Source organism: Pyrgilauda ruficollis, unplaced genomic scaffold (assembly GCF_017590135.1).
Source record: "Pyrgilauda ruficollis isolate IOZ18807 unplaced genomic scaffold, ASM1759013v1 scaffold152, whole genome shotgun sequence".
Classification (NCBI taxonomy): Eukaryota; Metazoa; Chordata; class Aves; order Passeriformes; family Passeridae; genus Pyrgilauda; species Pyrgilauda ruficollis.
In genome coordinates this window covers 924,699-942,475 of record NW_024513877.1, presented here as the reverse complement: position 1 = coordinate 942,475, position 17,777 = coordinate 924,699, and the positions used below count along the sequence as shown (strand labels likewise).

General features: G+C 37.1%; 1 protein-coding gene across 2 annotated transcripts; it reads left to right on the top strand.

Moving 5' to 3' along the window:
- Window positions 1-6,038: 6,038 nt before the first annotated feature.
- Window positions 6,039-16,975, top strand: CETN3 (centrin 3). 2 transcript variants are annotated; one of them, XM_041461706.1, is made up of 6 exons: window positions 6,039-6,187; window positions 8,242-8,377; window positions 10,096-10,210; window positions 12,321-12,359; window positions 12,730-12,921; window positions 16,527-16,975. In XM_041461706.1, exons 1-6 carry the CDS (start codon window positions 6,171-6,173, stop codon window positions 16,568-16,570), a joined length of 543 nt encoding a protein of 180 aa, XP_041317640.1. In that variant the 5' UTR covers window positions 6,039-6,170; the 3' UTR covers window positions 16,571-16,975. The 2 variants fall into 2 exon arrangements, with proteins under 2 accessions (XP_041317640.1, XP_041317641.1); XM_041461707.1 differs by lacking the exon at window positions 12,321-12,359.
- Window positions 16,976-17,777: the final 802 nt, after the last annotated feature.

Genomic DNA, 17,777 nt, shown 5'->3' with positions numbered 1-17,777 from the left:
CACCACACCCACCTTTTCTCTGATTTGCTGGAGACCACCTTTCCTCTGTCTGGGAAGCAGGCTGTCTCTAAAGCTTACACCAGTTATCCGGAGGATGCCATGGTGTTACAGGTTACCTGACAGTATTTGAATTCCTGCAAATTAGTTGACAGTGGTGTAACACCAGTAATAATCATTCTTTTCAAACAAAGCTTTTGTGAAGACTCTGGGAGCCCTGGTGGTAACTCCGCACGTTAAAGCAGTCACCAAGAAATCCAAAGCCTGCCAATATCGATGTCAAGTTGCTAAAGTTTTGTAGATGTTCGCTAGAAGAGTAAGATAACTTTGAATTGGCATTCTGTCTTATACTACTATCAGTTTGTTTATTTGATCCAATATTAGAATCTCTGTAGCCAGATTTTACTGTATTGTAAAGCCTGAGCTTTTATGAGAAGACTCACAGGCAATGTCAGTTCAAAAGGAAAGAACAACCTCCATCCTCCATCATTTGTGTTCAAATCTGTGCTCAATATCTCTATCAGCTGATATCCTTAAATGGCCAGATCACTGTCAAAATGCCCTATTAAGCTATGCTTAAGTCCACTAAGTACGTAACCAAAATTTTTACTTTTTTACTTTGCCACAATATAGGGGATAATTTCCTAGCTCAGAAATGAACTTTACATGCACATAACCCAAAGTGGAGTTTGTTAGTAAACTGCTGCTATAATCCAAATGAAAGTAGTTTTTTGAGGGTCATGAAATTATTTTTTGTATTATAAGAAATTCACTACTAGATAAACAATACTTAAATTATTTTAAGTTAAAAGAATGGTGTTGTATTGTGTTTTGTTATGTTGTATGCCAAGTTGGTTTGTTCCTTGTACCCCTCTAATGTAATGGTTCTGCCCTGGTTCTCTCTCTCCTTGATCGCCCCGTCAAATCTCTCCTCCCTGTTACCCCTAGCAACCAATGTATCCATCCCTCACTCCCTCCCCGGTTCTCTGTCTGTCACTCGGTGCCCCAGCCCTTCTGTCTAGAATCTTCCATCCTGGGCGTCGAGTGATTGGATCAGGGGCCAGGACTCCACCCCTGCTCTACCCTCATTGGTTTTTCCTATGTGCCTGTTATCCTACCACCACACCCACCTTTTCTCTGATTTGCTGGAGACCACCTTTCCTCTATGTATCCGCCCTACTTTAAAAACCCAAGTCAGAGCCCAGTTGGCTGGGTCTCCAGCTGGTAGCTCCCCTGGATGTTAAACCTGGGTTGCACTACTGCTGGAGTCCATCTCTTCTTTGCCTCTTGTGGGTTAGCAGCCCTATCTCTCTCTCTCAGCCGCGGATCCTCGTCCCTCAAGTCGAAAGCCTTAGGCGCTCCCCTGACCGAGCCCCGGATCAGGAGAGTGCCCCCGTGCTGCCGGCGGTGCTGGCCGCAGCTAGCCGGGACACACCTTAAGGTCAGCCGCCGCCGCTGCAGAATGGTTTCTGATATTTTTGTTAAGACTTACCAAATTTTAATCATAAGAGTTTGACAGTGCTCCTTTAACACTATTTGGATTAAATATTTAAAAAATACATTGTAAGTTTAAATACTATGTCATGTGAGTGTTTAGAACTCTGTTGATTTCTTTGTAGCATCTAATTATTTGTTAATGCAGTTTCCAATAGACTGGGAATTGATATAAAAATCAGATTGGAAGTTTTGTTCTGTAATCTGTCAAGGCTGTTACAATGTTAAACAACAGTTTGCATATAATTAATTTTTTTTGTGTATTATCATAATAAAATATTATAATCCTATGCAGTTAAGTAATATTTTCTAGGTATTTCTCAACAGAAGCACTTTTCATTCTAGATGGAGTATATTTACAAGTTGCTAGCAGAATTATTTATGCTTCCGAGAAAGAAACTGCATTAAAAAAGTTTACGCATTGTACATGCACTTTGCCTTGTAAGAGCAGACATCTGTAGCCAAAGAAAAAATAAAATAATGCAGCTCTGTTAAGGAGAGCTTGAGTGAGATAAAGGTGGAGGAAAAGGAGGATTTATTAATATTTAATGTTAAAAATCTGGGTCTCAGCATTCAACCAACACTGGTCCAAGTTCTTATTTATAATTAATGCATATGTAACTTAAATCAGTAAGTAGTACCTCTTGGGTCTAAAAATTCAACTATGTATTATCCAAAATACTGCTACTCCATCTAAAGTCCTTTCACTTTCAAATTGAATTAGGAAGTATAGAAATTATTTAGAAGCAATGAAAAAACCCATTCATTATGTTCTATTTTAAATTTATTTGATGTTAACTATTACACGAGGGAGCTGCTAGCCAAAACATTTTAGCTGTATTGCACCGGGTTTTCAGGGCAGTCAGACAGCCGTTCCGAGGTGCATCCGTAGTCCAGGCACTCGAATGCTGCGAAGTCCCTTTACTAACTTAAACAGCCGCCCGTTGCTTGGCGTAGTGGGATCCTACCCCAAAGCCTGTTACTGCACGTGTAGTGTCCGTAGGGTGGGAATGTCCCCTCGCTGTCCCGCCCGCTGACCGCGCCAGCTCCGCGCTGGGGGGAGCGACGCCGCCGGCTGGCCACAAGCTGGGCACGGGCTGCATTTACCATGAAAACAACAGAATCGAGTATCAAATTAGAAACCAGCGGTGTTACAAGCCTGCTCCTTGCTTTTACTGTGCTACCCAAAACAATCTTCAGCATAGTTACTCCTCATTACTCAGATTTTATTGGACAGTCTAATCTCACAATAATTTAAAAATTATTGGTTAAAGAATTATTTTAGATTTAACTCTGCATATTCCCACACGTGTCCAACAGAGTCCTGGGGAGGCAATGAGGCATTCAACAGAAATTAAAATTGGAAAAACAAACAATAAAATTTTTTAAAAACCCAAACAAACAAACAAAAACCAATCCCCAAAAAAAACAAACCAAAAAACCCCCAAAAAACCCAAAAAGACTTGACATGGAAAAAGGCTCAGAAACACTTCTGTGATTGTGCCAGGTATTTCCCAGAAGTTTGACCCAGATGCACAAAAGAAGCACATTCACAATCATCAAACTGGCAATGATACTTGGTATGTGTTTAATATGGCTTTGTATTTTTACATATGATTTGTTCTAAGAGTGACACGAACAGAACTCTCTTGATTTGCATGAAATCTTGCCCAACTTCTCCTTTAAAAAAAAATCAAGATTAATTTAATCTGATATGTGATCTGATTTTGAGCAGTTGGGATGAGGTTTATAGTCTTCTGCACACTCAAATTCAGTTTAGGACAACAGAGTGGTAGGATAGTTTCAAATACTGATAAAATTAGGACTAGAGAAGAATATATCTTCACTCAAAGGGAAGACAGACCTGGCAGACAGCCCCACAAATGACTTTTAAAAAGCAATATATGAGTTTGAAAATTAAGTAAAAGCCAGTAACAACATTTAAGTATATTCCATTATTATTTTCCTTATTAAGCTGACAGTATGTATGTGTGAGGAACATGCTAGTACTATTCTAACCTACCAACTCTATTCATAAGAGGTCGTTTTAAGATGGGTTTAACCAACTTTGAAAATGCAAGGATTTATAAGTCACTGCTACCACCACTATATTTTTAGATATTATTATTTGAGCCTGTCTGTTCTCTTCAGAATTCTTTGCTTCTCCATTTCACATGCAGTATGAGCACTGCTGCTAACTTAAATCAATTTACGAAGGGTGGAACTTTGGTTTCTAGAGCAACTTTTTAGCTTATAAATTTAGAAGTAAGGGACCTGAATGTGGATCTCCAGTTGCCAGAAGCACACGCAGAGTATCAGTATCAGGTATTTCACTCTGCTTGACACAGAGCAGCCAGGGCACAGGTGCACCATGAGAGAGGACAACGTGGAAGTGAAGTGCAGTCACATAGGCAGGGATTGTGACCTCCCTGCAGAGAAACCTGACCTGTCAGCAGCCCAGTGACTGCAGACAGTGGTAAGGTGATGACTCATGTTCATGGCCAGGCCATGAAGTCTGGTAAATATGTCAGCAAGCGCAGCACACAGTACAAGAACAGGAATAACCCCAGTGCAGCTCAGGCAAGAACCAAGGGCCCCTATGCTGACACCCAGGATCAACATGCAGAGGAGGTGAGAGTAGGGACGAATCAATGTAATTTGGGGCTCTTGGTTCAGTTGTGGGCTCCTGGTGCTACTTTCCCACACTTCACTCACCATTTGGTTAATGCTTCCTTTTCTCTCTGGACAAGTAAATGTGTTGTATGAAACACAAAAAAAAAAATTAATCTGTGGTTATATTTGTACCACAGTACAGGTTGAGGGTCAAACCTGCCAGTAATTTATGCTTTTAATTGCAAAGCTACCATCTGTAAATGGAAGTCAATTACAAACCTCTTGCCTCTGCCTATTTGATATGTGGATCAGGCATAATATGAATAGACAGAAAAATAAGTTTCATCAGTGTTTCAGTCACATATAGGGTATTTTTTTTTTTGAAAGAATGCCTAATCCAGTGTCTTGGCTGTATAGTGTGACTCTGCCAAGTAATTTGAAGAAGGCAAAAAGTCTTATTTTCACTTGACTTTGCTCAGGAAGAATGTGTCTTGACCAAGCCAAACTCTACATATTCAACTCTCTGTATTCAGTGTAAGCCCATTAATAGTTTCTTATTGGAAACATAGGTGCAAAACATCTCCAAGACCTGAAGGAATTTTTCATTGTCTAAGAATTTTCAGTCTATCTAGCCAGACTGCATAACACAGTATTAGCAAGGATCTGAATATCATCATGGTCCAGTTAGTAACACTGTACTATGTTGTCAAAGCTAGTTATGAAACAGCCCTTGTTTATGAAACAAGGCACACTGACAATTACTTTGTCACACTCCAGAGCACTGAGGCAGCACTTTTCACAAATCTGAGTTTTCTCACGATTGATATGAGCATTTGCTCCACACAGATATGTAATGTTGATTTACTGACCGTTTTGCAAGACACAGAAATATTAGTGTCAATGATAACTGGAACTATACATTAAGGTCTTCAGTCTCCACACAGTACATACTGCTTTCAATCAAATTTTTAGTAAGACAAAATCTGTACAAATGCCAGAAATGCTTCTATAAATGCCGCTTTTGTGTGCTCCTCCACAACCCACCGCACACGCAACAGCTGGAGTGAGCTGTAGCGAGCAGGCCCTGGGTCCACGGGGAGTTCTTCTGACACAGCCACCACACATCCAGGCTACAGCAAGGCCAGTAGAAGTGTTGACCACAAAAATCGGATTTGTTACCTAGTGTGCAATAAGCCAATAATTACACACTTGAGGGAGATATGGATTCTTTATTTTAGAGTTGCACTGGGTGCTGCATGGTATTCCATGAATCAAGCATGCCAACTATCAAAACTTTTTAGTATTTACACATTTTAGCAAACACATGCATTAGGCTTCAGGTTACGTAGTTCTCTTAATAATGACTATTCTAGCTTCTGTTGTTAATTATTCTCTTGCTTCTCATGCTAATTAGTCCACATGCCCAGTCGTTCTCCTGAGTCGGTGGGCAGCTGGAAGTGAAGCTGATTCAGCACAATTGCTGAGTTGCCTTTAGTAATTTCTTCCGTATGTGGGGAGTTCTGCCAAATGTCCTCGTGGCCAGGAAATTCTGAATTGTTTGCCTGACATCACTGAAATACGTCGGGCCCTAGAGCTTGCCAAGGAAATTCCGACACAAGATTTTTCTTTCTAACGCCTGGACATCACTTTAAGCTTGCTTTGTAGCGTCTATCTGTTTCAAGGATTAAATCTCCTTTCTTGTTGATTAGGCTTGAAAATCAAGATCAAACATGCAGAAACATCCTTCTTTAGGAAAACTTTCTCGTGCTGCCCGTTTCGCAGCAGAAGCGGTTCGGCGGCCGAAGGCGACACCGGGAGCCATTGCCGACTCAGAGCACACCCCTTCCGCCCTGAGTGGCAGAATCTCACCCAATAGCAGAGCGTCTAGGGCTCTCAGGCGGGAGTTTATCGACTCTCGGCCAATCAGACGTAGGTACTTGGTGGGGGCGTGGCTTGAGCGGCGTCGCCAAGGCCTGGAGTGCGCCGTCGCCGGGTCTCGGACGCTGCAGGGCCGTGCGGAGGGGCGGGGGCACGTTTGCCGGACCCGGCTGCCCGGCGACGGCACGATGAGCCTGGCCCTCAGGTCGGTACGAGCACGCCGCTTCCCTGCTTCGCCCATCCACGGAGCGCGGATGGGGGTCCCTCAGGGCCGCACCGCCCCCGTTCGGGAGGTGTTGGCGGAACGCGGGGCGCGTCAGGCCGTGGTGGGGCCTGGGTGTCATCCCCGGCCTCCAGCCGGTCACATCTGATCCCTTTGGCGCGGCCGGGGAAGGATCAGGGCCGTCTCTCTGCTGGAAGAGGGAAGGGTCCGGCGCATCTGGCCTTGGGAGGTTCTCTTCTGGGTTGTCTGATGTGCTTTCAGAAGGCCTGTGAATAGGCATAAAGTTAAACTGCTCGGCTATGTTTTGTTTATAAATTCTGATTCAGTAGCTGTTGCATAAAGGACCTGGCAATTTCTTGTCTTCAAGTGTAATGACTACGCTTACATGGTAACGGTTATCCTTAATTTTCAAGTCTAAGAACTTCATGATTAATATGGTTAAAGTAGTCGCAGAAGTGGCACTAAACTGCCTGTATGTGAGTACTGCTTTTCCTTTTGATAAATTATTTTATGCTAAGCGTTAAATGAACACTTAAGTACTCAGATTGCTCTTTCAGAAGAGCTCGGTGTTAATCTGCTTTTACATTTATAAATGGATTTCTTCATTGTAGTTCACAAAATCTGGGCTCCCTAGATCTGAACTACTCTCCCAGTCCTAATTACGTAGCAAGCTCAGAGTTATTGTGGTCCTTCCAAGAGTTGTAGTAATCCAAAGCCTGTGTGAAATCATACTGTCTCAGTTGGTCTGTTAAGGACATCTTATTCTTTGAGGGTAATGTGGTTTGAAGCAGGCTCAGCTTCTGCGGCTTGCACTTTTCATGCCTGCATTTGGGATTTTTGCTTCAGTGGTTGTTGAAATCTAAATCTAGATAAGTATTTAATCTTAGGATTTGATTAAAATTAGCAAATTGTCAACAAAGAAGGGCATAAAGTAGCTTATTAGAGAGGATTTAGAAAGTTAATCTCGCAGTTTTCTGATCAGTAATCTTTATGCATTGTGCACTAGGTGATGCAGCACTCATTCTGCCTCTGATGCAAAAGGACAAATGAGCATAAAAAGCCTGTTCCTGAGATTATGACATAAATGATACAGTAATTTAGGTTAGGAAGGACTTATGGAAGTCATCTTCCTGATGATAGCAGCTTCTACATAAAGCTGGCTGAGGATAAGCACCTTTTGTAGTTAGGTTCAAAAAATTCTGGAGACTCCTTCCCAGTGGGACTGTTCTAACACACATGCACTGAGAAAATGTTTTCCCTTAGATCCAGCTGCAGTTTCTCCTCCAGCTGCAGTTTTTTCCCTTAAATTTTGTAGTTGTTGTCTCTTGTCCTTTTACTATGTTCCTCTGAAAATATAAGCTTATTCCTAGACTAGCCAAAGAAAAGGGGGCTGTCTTTGAGCTAGATTTGCTGATTTGGAGGGCTTGTCTCTTTTGTATATACCAAAACCGAGCAAAACATCTTCAAAACATTGTGTATATGTGTATATGGGATCTAAAGGATTAAAAAAAAAAAAATTCTGCAAGTTCTCTTTGTCTAAGAACTGTTACAGGCAACAAAGCTGATTTGTAGCACCTAATGCTAGTTTTAGTAGCCAGACTTGTTTGGCCTCATTTGGCTTCCACTGGCCTGTCAGTCCCCAAATTTATTTTATTTTTTTTAAGCTACAGTGTAGAAACTAACTGTTTTCATGAGTAGTATAATTTCAACTGCTAATCTAGTTTGTAACCTCAAGAAGCCTTTTTAACTGGTAATTTTTCTAACCTCTTTTTTTTGTTGTTGTTTCTGCTTATTAACAAAAATGCCTGTGCTGGTTTTATTTTGGGTAGGAGACGAGAGGTGTCATTCAAATTTCACAAGGTAATTGTCTGTTTCTAATAATATTTTAAACTGGGAATACAAGCTGGGAAAATACTGACTAGGTAAGGTACTGATTTCTAAAATTATGGTGAGTTTCTTATTGGTGGAGAAGGTTATCTACAGTGGCATCTTCCCAGTAGAAATGTGTTACACTATGTTACCTTTTCATTATATAGGAATGAGCTCTCAGTAGATAAAACTAAAAAGAAGAAAAGAAGAGAACTGACTGAGGAGCAGAAGCAAGAAATTAAAGATGCCTTTGAATTGTTTGATACAGACAAGGATAGAGCGATAAATTATCATGAATTAAAGGTAGAAGTTTCCTTTCATTTAAGCAATTTTATAGCAGATAATATATCTGTTCCATAGTGAATTCTTAAGATGCTGGCTGTATCTTGAAAAACTTCCTTCAGAATGTGTTGCTGGGTTAAAGGAGCAAAGAAAAAAAAAAAAAAAGAAAAAACGGGAAATATTCTCTTAGTGTAAGGATAAGCTTTTCTTCTCACTTGATATAGTTCATGAATAACAGAATTGCTATAGAATTCTGAATAACCCTGGTATAATTGCTGACCTGGGATAAGCTTGGACAGATGGAAAAAGTGTCCAAGGATAAGCTTGGACAGAGGGAAAAACTGTTGAAAAACTGTTTGATTATTTTTAAAGACACTGTATAACTTAAAGCCTGGTGTTGGTTTCAGATGTGTAAGTAAAAGTTGTAAATGAAAATTGTAAAACTGTTGGCTACAAGCCAGAGCTTACCTGTATTTTTCCAAAGAAGGCCTATGATTTGTAGGAATAAGGTGTGCTTTTTGAGGGAGGCCAGTAGTTGCCCTTCCCAAAGAAGGATGCTCTTAATGATAGCTATTAGCAGATGGAGTTTAGGATCTCTTTCTAAGTAAGGCCTCCCACCTGAAAGGCTACAGAGCAGTAAATGGGGTTCACTAAACTCATCTTAAATCCTTTATGCATTTTTATTCTAATTTAGACATCAAGAACCAAAAGTAGCTTTGGAGAGGCCAGTGTTTCAGTCACATATAGGGTGAGGGTTTTTTTGAAAGAATACCTAATCCAGTGTATTTGCTTTATAGTGTGGTTCTACCAAGTAATTCAAAGAAGGAAAAAAGTCTTATTTTTACTTAATTTGCTGCTACAGGAATGTGTTAGGCAGAACAATTCCCTTCTCTTTATTTCACTTATTTTATCTTTGCTGGAAGTCACTGTTACTAGGGTTGTGCTGGGTACACTCTTGGTTACGGTAATGCTTTTTCTGGTTATGGTATGCTTTGAATTCCCAGCTGTCATGATTACTTGAAAAGCTCTTTCTTAGCTGTCTAATCAAATATTGTCATCCTGAAGCTTATACTGTGAAAGAGCAGAAATACATAAAGAGAAAAACTACTTGTCTCCTTCTCTACAAAATCAGCATATAGTATCAATTTTTGAATAACTACTTCAGTGGTTTTCCACTGTGTGTGGTTAGCCTGCATTCATCAGTTTGGAGGAAGTTAGGGTGCTGTGTGCTGAGCAGTTGCCTTCTAAGGTGAAATTGGAAACTAAATGTGGACTTCAGCACTAACGGAAAAGTAAAACCTAGGTTGGCTTCTGTGGCTGACTAGAAAAGCAGTTAAAAGTCTTGTAGGATTTGTAAATCCATGAACATACACACTTGCATACAATTTGCAGAATGATTTTCAATTTTGTCTTAAGAAGATCAGATTTTGAAATGATTTTGGAAATGAGGAATAAATTTATTGTCCTAAGATGCATTTGGTCCAGTCTGTAAAATCCCTGAAAATGCAAAGTTTTTTTTTTTTTCTCACTGTAACTAGATATTCCATTTCCTAATAGTAGTTCTAAATGGTTTTAATATCCCAAGCTCTTTTCCTTTTATTTATTTATTATTGTTACTAAACCATTGATGTGCTCTTTCTCTCTTGGGCAAGAAGGTAATTACTGAAATAAAAAGGAAAATCTGTTAAATCTTTATTTTGATCCTTATTTATGATCACACTTCCATTTTATTCCAAAAGGTGGCAATGAGAGCCTTGGGTTTTGATGTGAAAAAAGCTGATGTCCTGAAAATACTTAAAGATTATGATCGAGAATCAACAGGCAAGATCACCTTTGAAGATTTTAATGAAGTTGGTATGTGATTGTATTTGTACCTCTAGAGATATTTAGCCTGTAGTAGTGAGTACAATTTCAAAGCTGTACTTCATGGACTTCTTCAATTGTTTAAGAAATAGAAGTGGGAGATTTCATTTAGTACTTTGTTTAATATAGGCCAATAGTAAAGGAAGATAAATATTTGTTTTCTGAATTCTTAATTTGATATGTGGAGATGAATGATAGCTGCAGTATAAAAGGAAGTAGTTTACACAGTCTCTTTCAAGCTTACACAGAGGAATAAGTGCTAGTTTAAAGTGTAGATGTTCTTGTCTTGTTCATGGATCTCTGTAAGATTCTTCCTGCTTTGGAAAAGGTATTTGGCATTGAATTTCATGGGAAGGTGCGCATACACAGAGAAGCAGACTACAGACTTCATATATAAAAGATTAAAAAGATTAGAGAAGTTGAAGTAGATTTTAAATATTGTACTAGAAGAATTTTCAGCTGTTGATAGAGCCAGTAGCACTAGTTGTCTTTAATCTGAAATTTGTGTATTGTGAAATTTTATGTACTTTGAGTTTGTAGTGATCTGCAAAATTTTAAGACTTGATGTTTCTTTGAAGATTTTAGGGGATTTTTGTTATGCATAATTTATGCTTTTGCATACAATTTAAGTTTACCAAAAAGCAATCTGTATGGGTTTACATTTCTAGCTTATTATGTCCATTATAGTTCATTATGTTCATGATAGTCCATTTCTTCAAGGTCTTGTATTTCTGTAGATTTTATGGAACAAAATACCCAACCTCCCAGTACCTATTCCTGGCTACAAATAGCAATCATCTTAATGTATTGAAACAATTAGTGATTGAAATGTGGCAACTTTTAATTGTTTTACAGATTAGTACTGGATGAAATGTCTTGTTAATGGCAGGTGATGTTTTTATAGTTATATTCCAAGTTAGAGAACATTATTTTTGGTTCTTTCTGATTTATAAAGTCTGTGTGGAAGTATTAGGAAGAAAGTTAGTGTATTCATTCAATAGTAATACTAGTCTTAAAATTACATATTACATTATATAATATTATATAAAATTAATATACTGTAATTACCATGCAATTACTTTTTAAATTCCTGATGTTGAGTCCTGTTCATTGTTTTCTTGTTCTGTCCTGGCTATCAATATCAGTCATTAAGTGCTGCAAGAAGCCAGGAAATTCTTGTAGAAAACACAGTATATATATACTTAGAAGGGGATTGAACCTGTTGGAAAACTTGAGTTGAAGTAGCGTACTGCTGTGGTGCCATATGACCTTGACACACAATTAAATATATCACTTCTAAGAGAAAAACTGAGGAGTTAGATAAAATAGGTTATTGAGACATTAACTGTGAGGAGCCCTTGAATGTTAGAGCCTGTAAGCAATTCTTGAGCCATCAATTTCTCTTAATTTCATGTTCAACTGAAATACATAAAGATGCAATTATAATTTGTCTTCTATATTTTTGTATTTAGAGACATTTTATTATTTTTCAGTTGTCTTTTTTCCACAAAAGGTAGCATTTTTCAAATTATGTAATACTGTCATGCAGCACTGTTGTTTTGAAAAAATATTTAAATTTAGCATAAATCTGCAGATCTATAAACTTGATTGCTGTAGTTGGCTTGTATGAGCATGAAAAATTTTTTCCTCTCAAGTTAGCTAAGCCAGAGCAGACATTCCATCTTCAGTTAGTAGCAGATGGTAAGTGGTTCTTTCTGTGCAAAGTGTTGATGTGATTTTAATGGCTTGATAATACAAGACTAGCCCTGCAATACAAGACTGGCAGGTCCAAAGATGTGGAGACACGTTATTCTTGGTTGGTCTGAAGTAATTACTAGAGAAATATTTAACGAGGCAAGTTTGTATTTTCTGTTGTGGAAACTGACAAATTATTGTCTTGAAAAGAATAATAAAGGCTGAAGAATTCTTTCAGAATAAACATCTTGTGATTCATAGCAGCATTCTTTTCATAACCCCTATGCTTAGTCTTTTTTTGTTTTCAGGTTTGGGGGGCTGGGTTGTTGGTTGGTTATGATGGCTTTTTGTTTTATATTTAAAAGAGAGGTTTCATGTGGATGTTTTTCTTCACTTACTGTTTCAGTGTTCTCCCCAGCTCAAAATTCTATCCTGATTAAAACATGTAAGTAAAAAAAAATTCTCACCTTCATCTAAAAGAGCTGATGGTGTTTTTTTCTGAAAATTTGGAATTTTGAAAGAGTGGCATCTTGTATATACTTTAAATTCCTATTGGAAAATGTGTGGAAAGTGTGACTGTGTCTGAACTGCCATGCAGCTTCTACTGCAACAGTTAAGTCCCAAAGAGCAACTTGGGAAAGCAGAGGTGAGAAAGAGAGGTCAGACAAAAGCCAAACAAATATGCACATAGAATTCTATAGAAATGTAAGAACATGTGAAATCAGACGTGTTCTTCATATTGTCCTAGTTTGCAAAGGTCATTCTGAGTTTACCTTTCTGAATTTTTTAGTCTAACTTAAGTATCCTTTTTGCAGTGACAGATTGGATACTGGACAGAGACCCACAAGAAGAAATACTCAAGGCTTTCAAATTGTTTGATGATGATGACTCTGGCAAAATAAGTCTGAGAAATCTACGCCGGGTTGCTAGAGAATTGGGTGAAAATATGTCTGATGAAGAACTGCGGGCTATGATTGAAGAATTTGATAAGGATGGAGATGGAGAAAGTATGTGTTGGCAAATATAACACCATATCATCTTGTTCTTAATTTTTTTCCTTTTTTAGGTGTTATTTTGTTGTGAAAATGTCCTCTTTCATTTCCTTCTAGATTCCTTTCATCTCAAGCATAATTTGGCTTACAAATAATGCAGACAATTGCTTTTGACAGCTACTAATCTTGGAGTTTAAGAATCAAATTGATTCACCACCAACTCTTACTCAGTCAATGTCTATTAAAAGATGGGTGAAAGTGTAGTTGAAGGTAGAAGTAAGAGAGATTCTGTGTACCTACATTATATTTTTATTTTCTTATTAATCAGTAAAAGCAGTAAAGTGCTGAGAGGAACTCTTTTGGTCACTTACTCAATATATCTTAAGTGGCGATGTGTCCTTGTTGTGATTTCAGCATTGGATATGGAGCATTAAGCTAATAAATCATGCTGGAAGTAGCCTGGGTCTGTGTAGGATCAGGTTGCATGGCTCTTTAACATACTTCTGAACCTTGGAGTGCTGAAAAGCATAGTGTGAAAAATGGCTCTGCAAGTGACAAGGTCCAGAGTAGGCTGCAGAAGGGATTTACTAGGTAGATAAAGAATGAAGTAGCAAATCAAGTTTGATACTATGCTTGTTAAATCATTGTGAGCACTGAAACTTAGTTTTCCACTATCTTGAAAACAATCTTAGTTTTACATCAGAAACGTTAATACCTGAATTTTGAGGATCACTCACTTAAGATCTTGCACATAAAGACTGTGTCAGTCAATCGAACACCGTTCTTACAGGGTGGTGACTCATATCTGAGATTTCAGTAGCAGGTCATCAGTTTTTCCTGTGACAATGATATTTATGCTTGTAAGCATATGTTGGGCTCAAAATGCACACGTAGTATGGAAAAAATTGTGTTGTCAGCCTTTTGACAGATAGTCTTCTCTGCTGTTCAGTGTAGGGGTTATTTTTTACAGTCATAGCTGTAGAGGTGAGTGAAATTAGAATTCTTTGTGCAAATATGTTTTGTCATGTGTTGATCTCCTGGAGCTGCCAAATGAGATGTCAAAATTGTGGATCAATGTTCTTTTGTCACATTGCTATTTGGGTATTACATATGGAACATATACCATTAGCTCCTTTCAGGAGGGTTATTGAGTCATTATTTTGTGTCAGTACTACTTTTTTTTTTTTTAAATCAAATTGATCAGCTAGGACTAAGTGTCTCAGTTTCCTCTTATCAGTCATCCATTCATTGTGTTTGTTAGAGGAGTCAAGCAGAAGATTGAATATGGAAGATTGACAGCATAATGTTTGTGTGTGGTGCTGTTTATCCTTAAAGTTCTGTGTGTTTTTTGTTCCTTAAAGAAAACTGAGGCTGTTCTTAGCTTTTCAACATTCATTCTGAGAAAGTTAATGATTCTGTGAATCACCATGTCATTTGTCTTCAAACACCTGGCAAATGTGTCAAAATCTTGCTGTCATTTAATTCTCCTTTTCCTGCTCTCTGAAAAAAATTTGAAACTGTTAATCGTTAGTATTTTTTATTGATATATCAAATACAGGAATAATACCACTTTTTATTGATATATCAAATACTGGAATAATACAGGAATAATACCACTTTTACTGGTTTAAACCCTGTATTACATTTGAGAGATTGTTTTGCTCACAGTGAAATAAGGTATCTTGTATGGTACTCAAGTTACATGAACCCTTATGTTCCCAGTAAAACCACTGAGTTCTACTGGTAGAGTACAGTACTACACAGATTTCTGTAAAAGAAAGTATATTTGATGTATTTTTGTCTCCCTTAAATAATTAAATAATCTTACTTTGGTATTCCTGGGTTTAATAATTACTTCTGGTTTTGAGCACAGCTAACTTGAAAAACGGTGTAGTGTCAGTTCATGCAATTTTGATCATTTTGTGTGGATGCAACTGTAGGAAACACTATCCAATCTCATGTCTTGGATTTTTGGCACAAAATTAAGTACCCAAACCAACCATACACACCTTTAACTCTCAAGATTCTAAGTCAATATTCTCTTTCTATTAGCTGTGATTCTAGTTTGTTCTTTTATGATTACTTATGTCATGGAGTTGAGGGAAATATGATGCCATGGAAAAAAACAGTTCTTCTGCTTTCATGGTGCTTAATGCATGAAACATATGCTATATCTGAAGAAGACTAACTGGAATTACTTTGGTTACTGGAAATTGTAACTACACTGCTTTTTGAAGTTTCTTTGAATATTGCAAAATTTGTCATTATAGTGTTGTATTTCCACATTGCAGCATTATTTCAAGGATGTTGTAAACCAGAGAATATTTTTGAGACAGTGTTTGAATTTGTGCTGTTACTATGTTGTTACTGTGATAAAGCTGTGGAAATGCTTTTAAAGTCATACAGTTACTGTATTTTTGTGTCTTAAAACTGGATGTAGCTATGTGATGGACTGGTATTTCAGAGCATAGGGCCCTAAGCTAGACTAAATACACTTGTTTCCTATTTTTTATATACATCACAGCAGGACATATTTAGGTTTTTTGATTTTTTTATTCTTTAACATAGTTGAATTTATTTTCTTCTAGCTGTGAATGTAGTTCCTTCTTTGCAGTGTTTTGTTTAGGAACAGCTTGGGCTGGGATGGATAATTGTTGGGGCTTTGTATGTATCTTGTCTTTTCCATACCCGCATCTTACTCTAATCATTCCCCAGTACAGTAATTAGTTGCACAGTGAACATGTTCACCGGTTCACTCTTTTACAGGGGCTATGTTTTAACGTATGAGCAAGATCAGTACCTCAGGTATAACTGCAACAAAATAATTTATGAATGCTAATTAATGTATTATTATGACTTAATTTCTTTAAGTGCATTTGTGTAAAATTTCTGTTAATTATAAATGAAGAATGAAGAAAGTTCAGGTGGGGAAAGGCTCATCAGATGTCCACTTTAAATCTAGCTAATTTATGGAATAATTGGTAAACTATATTAAAATTTGTTTTGTATTTGTAAGTGTTATAGAATGGGTAGACAGGAATAGCATTGTTTGATCTGTGATGGTAAATTGGATGTAAATGTTTTGAATTGAGATTTTAAGAATAAAACTAGATTCAGTCATGACTAACTAAGGTATTGTTGCTTGAGAAGTACATACTTAATAAAATTTAGATACCATTCTTAACACTTTTATAGACCTTTAAAATAATACTATTTTGCATTAGCCATCTTATATATGTTTGTTGGGGTTTTTTTCCTATAATATTTCACTTTTAGAGTATTTTTACTTTTATAATAGAAATAATAGTAATTATAAGTGAGCTAGATTCTGGGTTTAGTATTCCACATAATAAAGCTTGCATTCTAGCTTCATGTTACATGAAAAGCTTGTGCAAAACCCTTGTTCTAGGAGCAAATTTGTAAACACTCACAGTAATGGATCAGATGCAGCAAATACTAATAGAGAAGCCTTTAAGTAATTTAAGTATTTTTTACTTCACTTTTAAGTAAAAAATAATGCAGATATGCATTCTTTTATTTTAAGGTTTATTGTTGTTTGCTGTTTGTCTAATGAATTTCTTTTTTTGTCCTTTTTTTTTTTTTTTTTTTTTTTTTTGCAGTCAATCAAGAAGAATTTATTGCTATTATGACTGGAGATATTTAGCATTAGAAGAAAAGAAATTAACTGACCACAAAAGGGAGGAGTTGTTGGCAGCTTCCGTTACAATATTTTGTACTTTCATTTATTTTGGTAGCTGGAGTGGTGCAGAAAGTTAGTTGTCACAGGACCAAAATAAAAACCGGTTACATGCACTGATAATTCAGTACTTTGTATCATTAAATATTATCACTAGGATAATTCATGTAATATTTTAGAAAAAAAAATAAATAATACTGCATTTCAGAATGTTTGATTAACTTTGTAAAATAGCCTTGTCTCAAATTTCTAAATTGTATCATATAAGAACTTTTTGAGCTTCTTGACTTTGTGTTAGCATTAGTTGTGGCCTTAGTTTTGATAGATAAGGTTTGAAAAACTTCCATTTTAATAAAACATTCTTTACTGTTACTGGAATGTCTTATTACTGTAGTTCAGTCTGGGCTGAACTAGAAGGGACATGAATCAGAGAAAATGTTTTTTTTCTTTTTTCATTCATAAGCTTTTACTTTTGCTCTTTAGATGAACTGCATCATTAAATGGGCAAGTATATGCATCTTCAAAGATGCTATTTATTAACTCTGTTACCCCTGTATGATAACAAGTGACACACAACTATGCATGATTTCAAAACATGCTTAAATCACTCAGATGTCAGCCAGCAATTCTTTCTCCAGTATCCACAGTTCTGATAGTTGTGGAGACAATGACAGTGGCAAACTTCCTGCAAGCCAAGCAGTATGCTTTAGAATCTAATAGCAAAAACACCCCATGTGAAATATAAACCGTATTTTAAAAATCCATTAAAAAACCTGCAACAAACCCCCACAACTCCTAACCAGTATTTTGCAATCTTAGATTTGTTTGGGAGGTGAATTTTTAGGGGAAAAAATTCAGTGTTTGGGACTGAGCCTATGGATGGCTCTTAACAAGTATTTTCTAGGATCAGTACAAGAATTGTCCAGTTCAGTAGCTTCTGAATTTACTTTTAATTTTTTTGTAAACTATTTCACGGGCACTTTTAGTTTCTGCAGACAATCAAAGTGATAAAGAACAGGAAAGGTCTGTTTGTAGTCTTCAAAAAACTTTTTCCTCAAAAATCCTACCTTTAAATTTGCTAAGTGTTCTAACATGCTGCAGTGGTCTTAAGAGGGATGGTACCATCTCTGTAGATGGCTGGTACTTATTTTTTGATAGGTGACCACTTACTATG

Coding starts and splice junctions, on each gene's coding strand:
- CETN3 (XM_041461706.1), top strand. Junction 10,211..12,320: donor TGAAGATTTTAATGAAGTTG/GTATGTGATTGT, acceptor TTACTGTTTCAG/TGTTCTCCCCAGCTCAAAAT. Junction 12,922..16,526: donor TAAGGATGGAGATGGAGAAA/GTATGTGTTGGC, acceptor TTTTTTTTGCAG/TCAATCAAGAAGAATTTATT.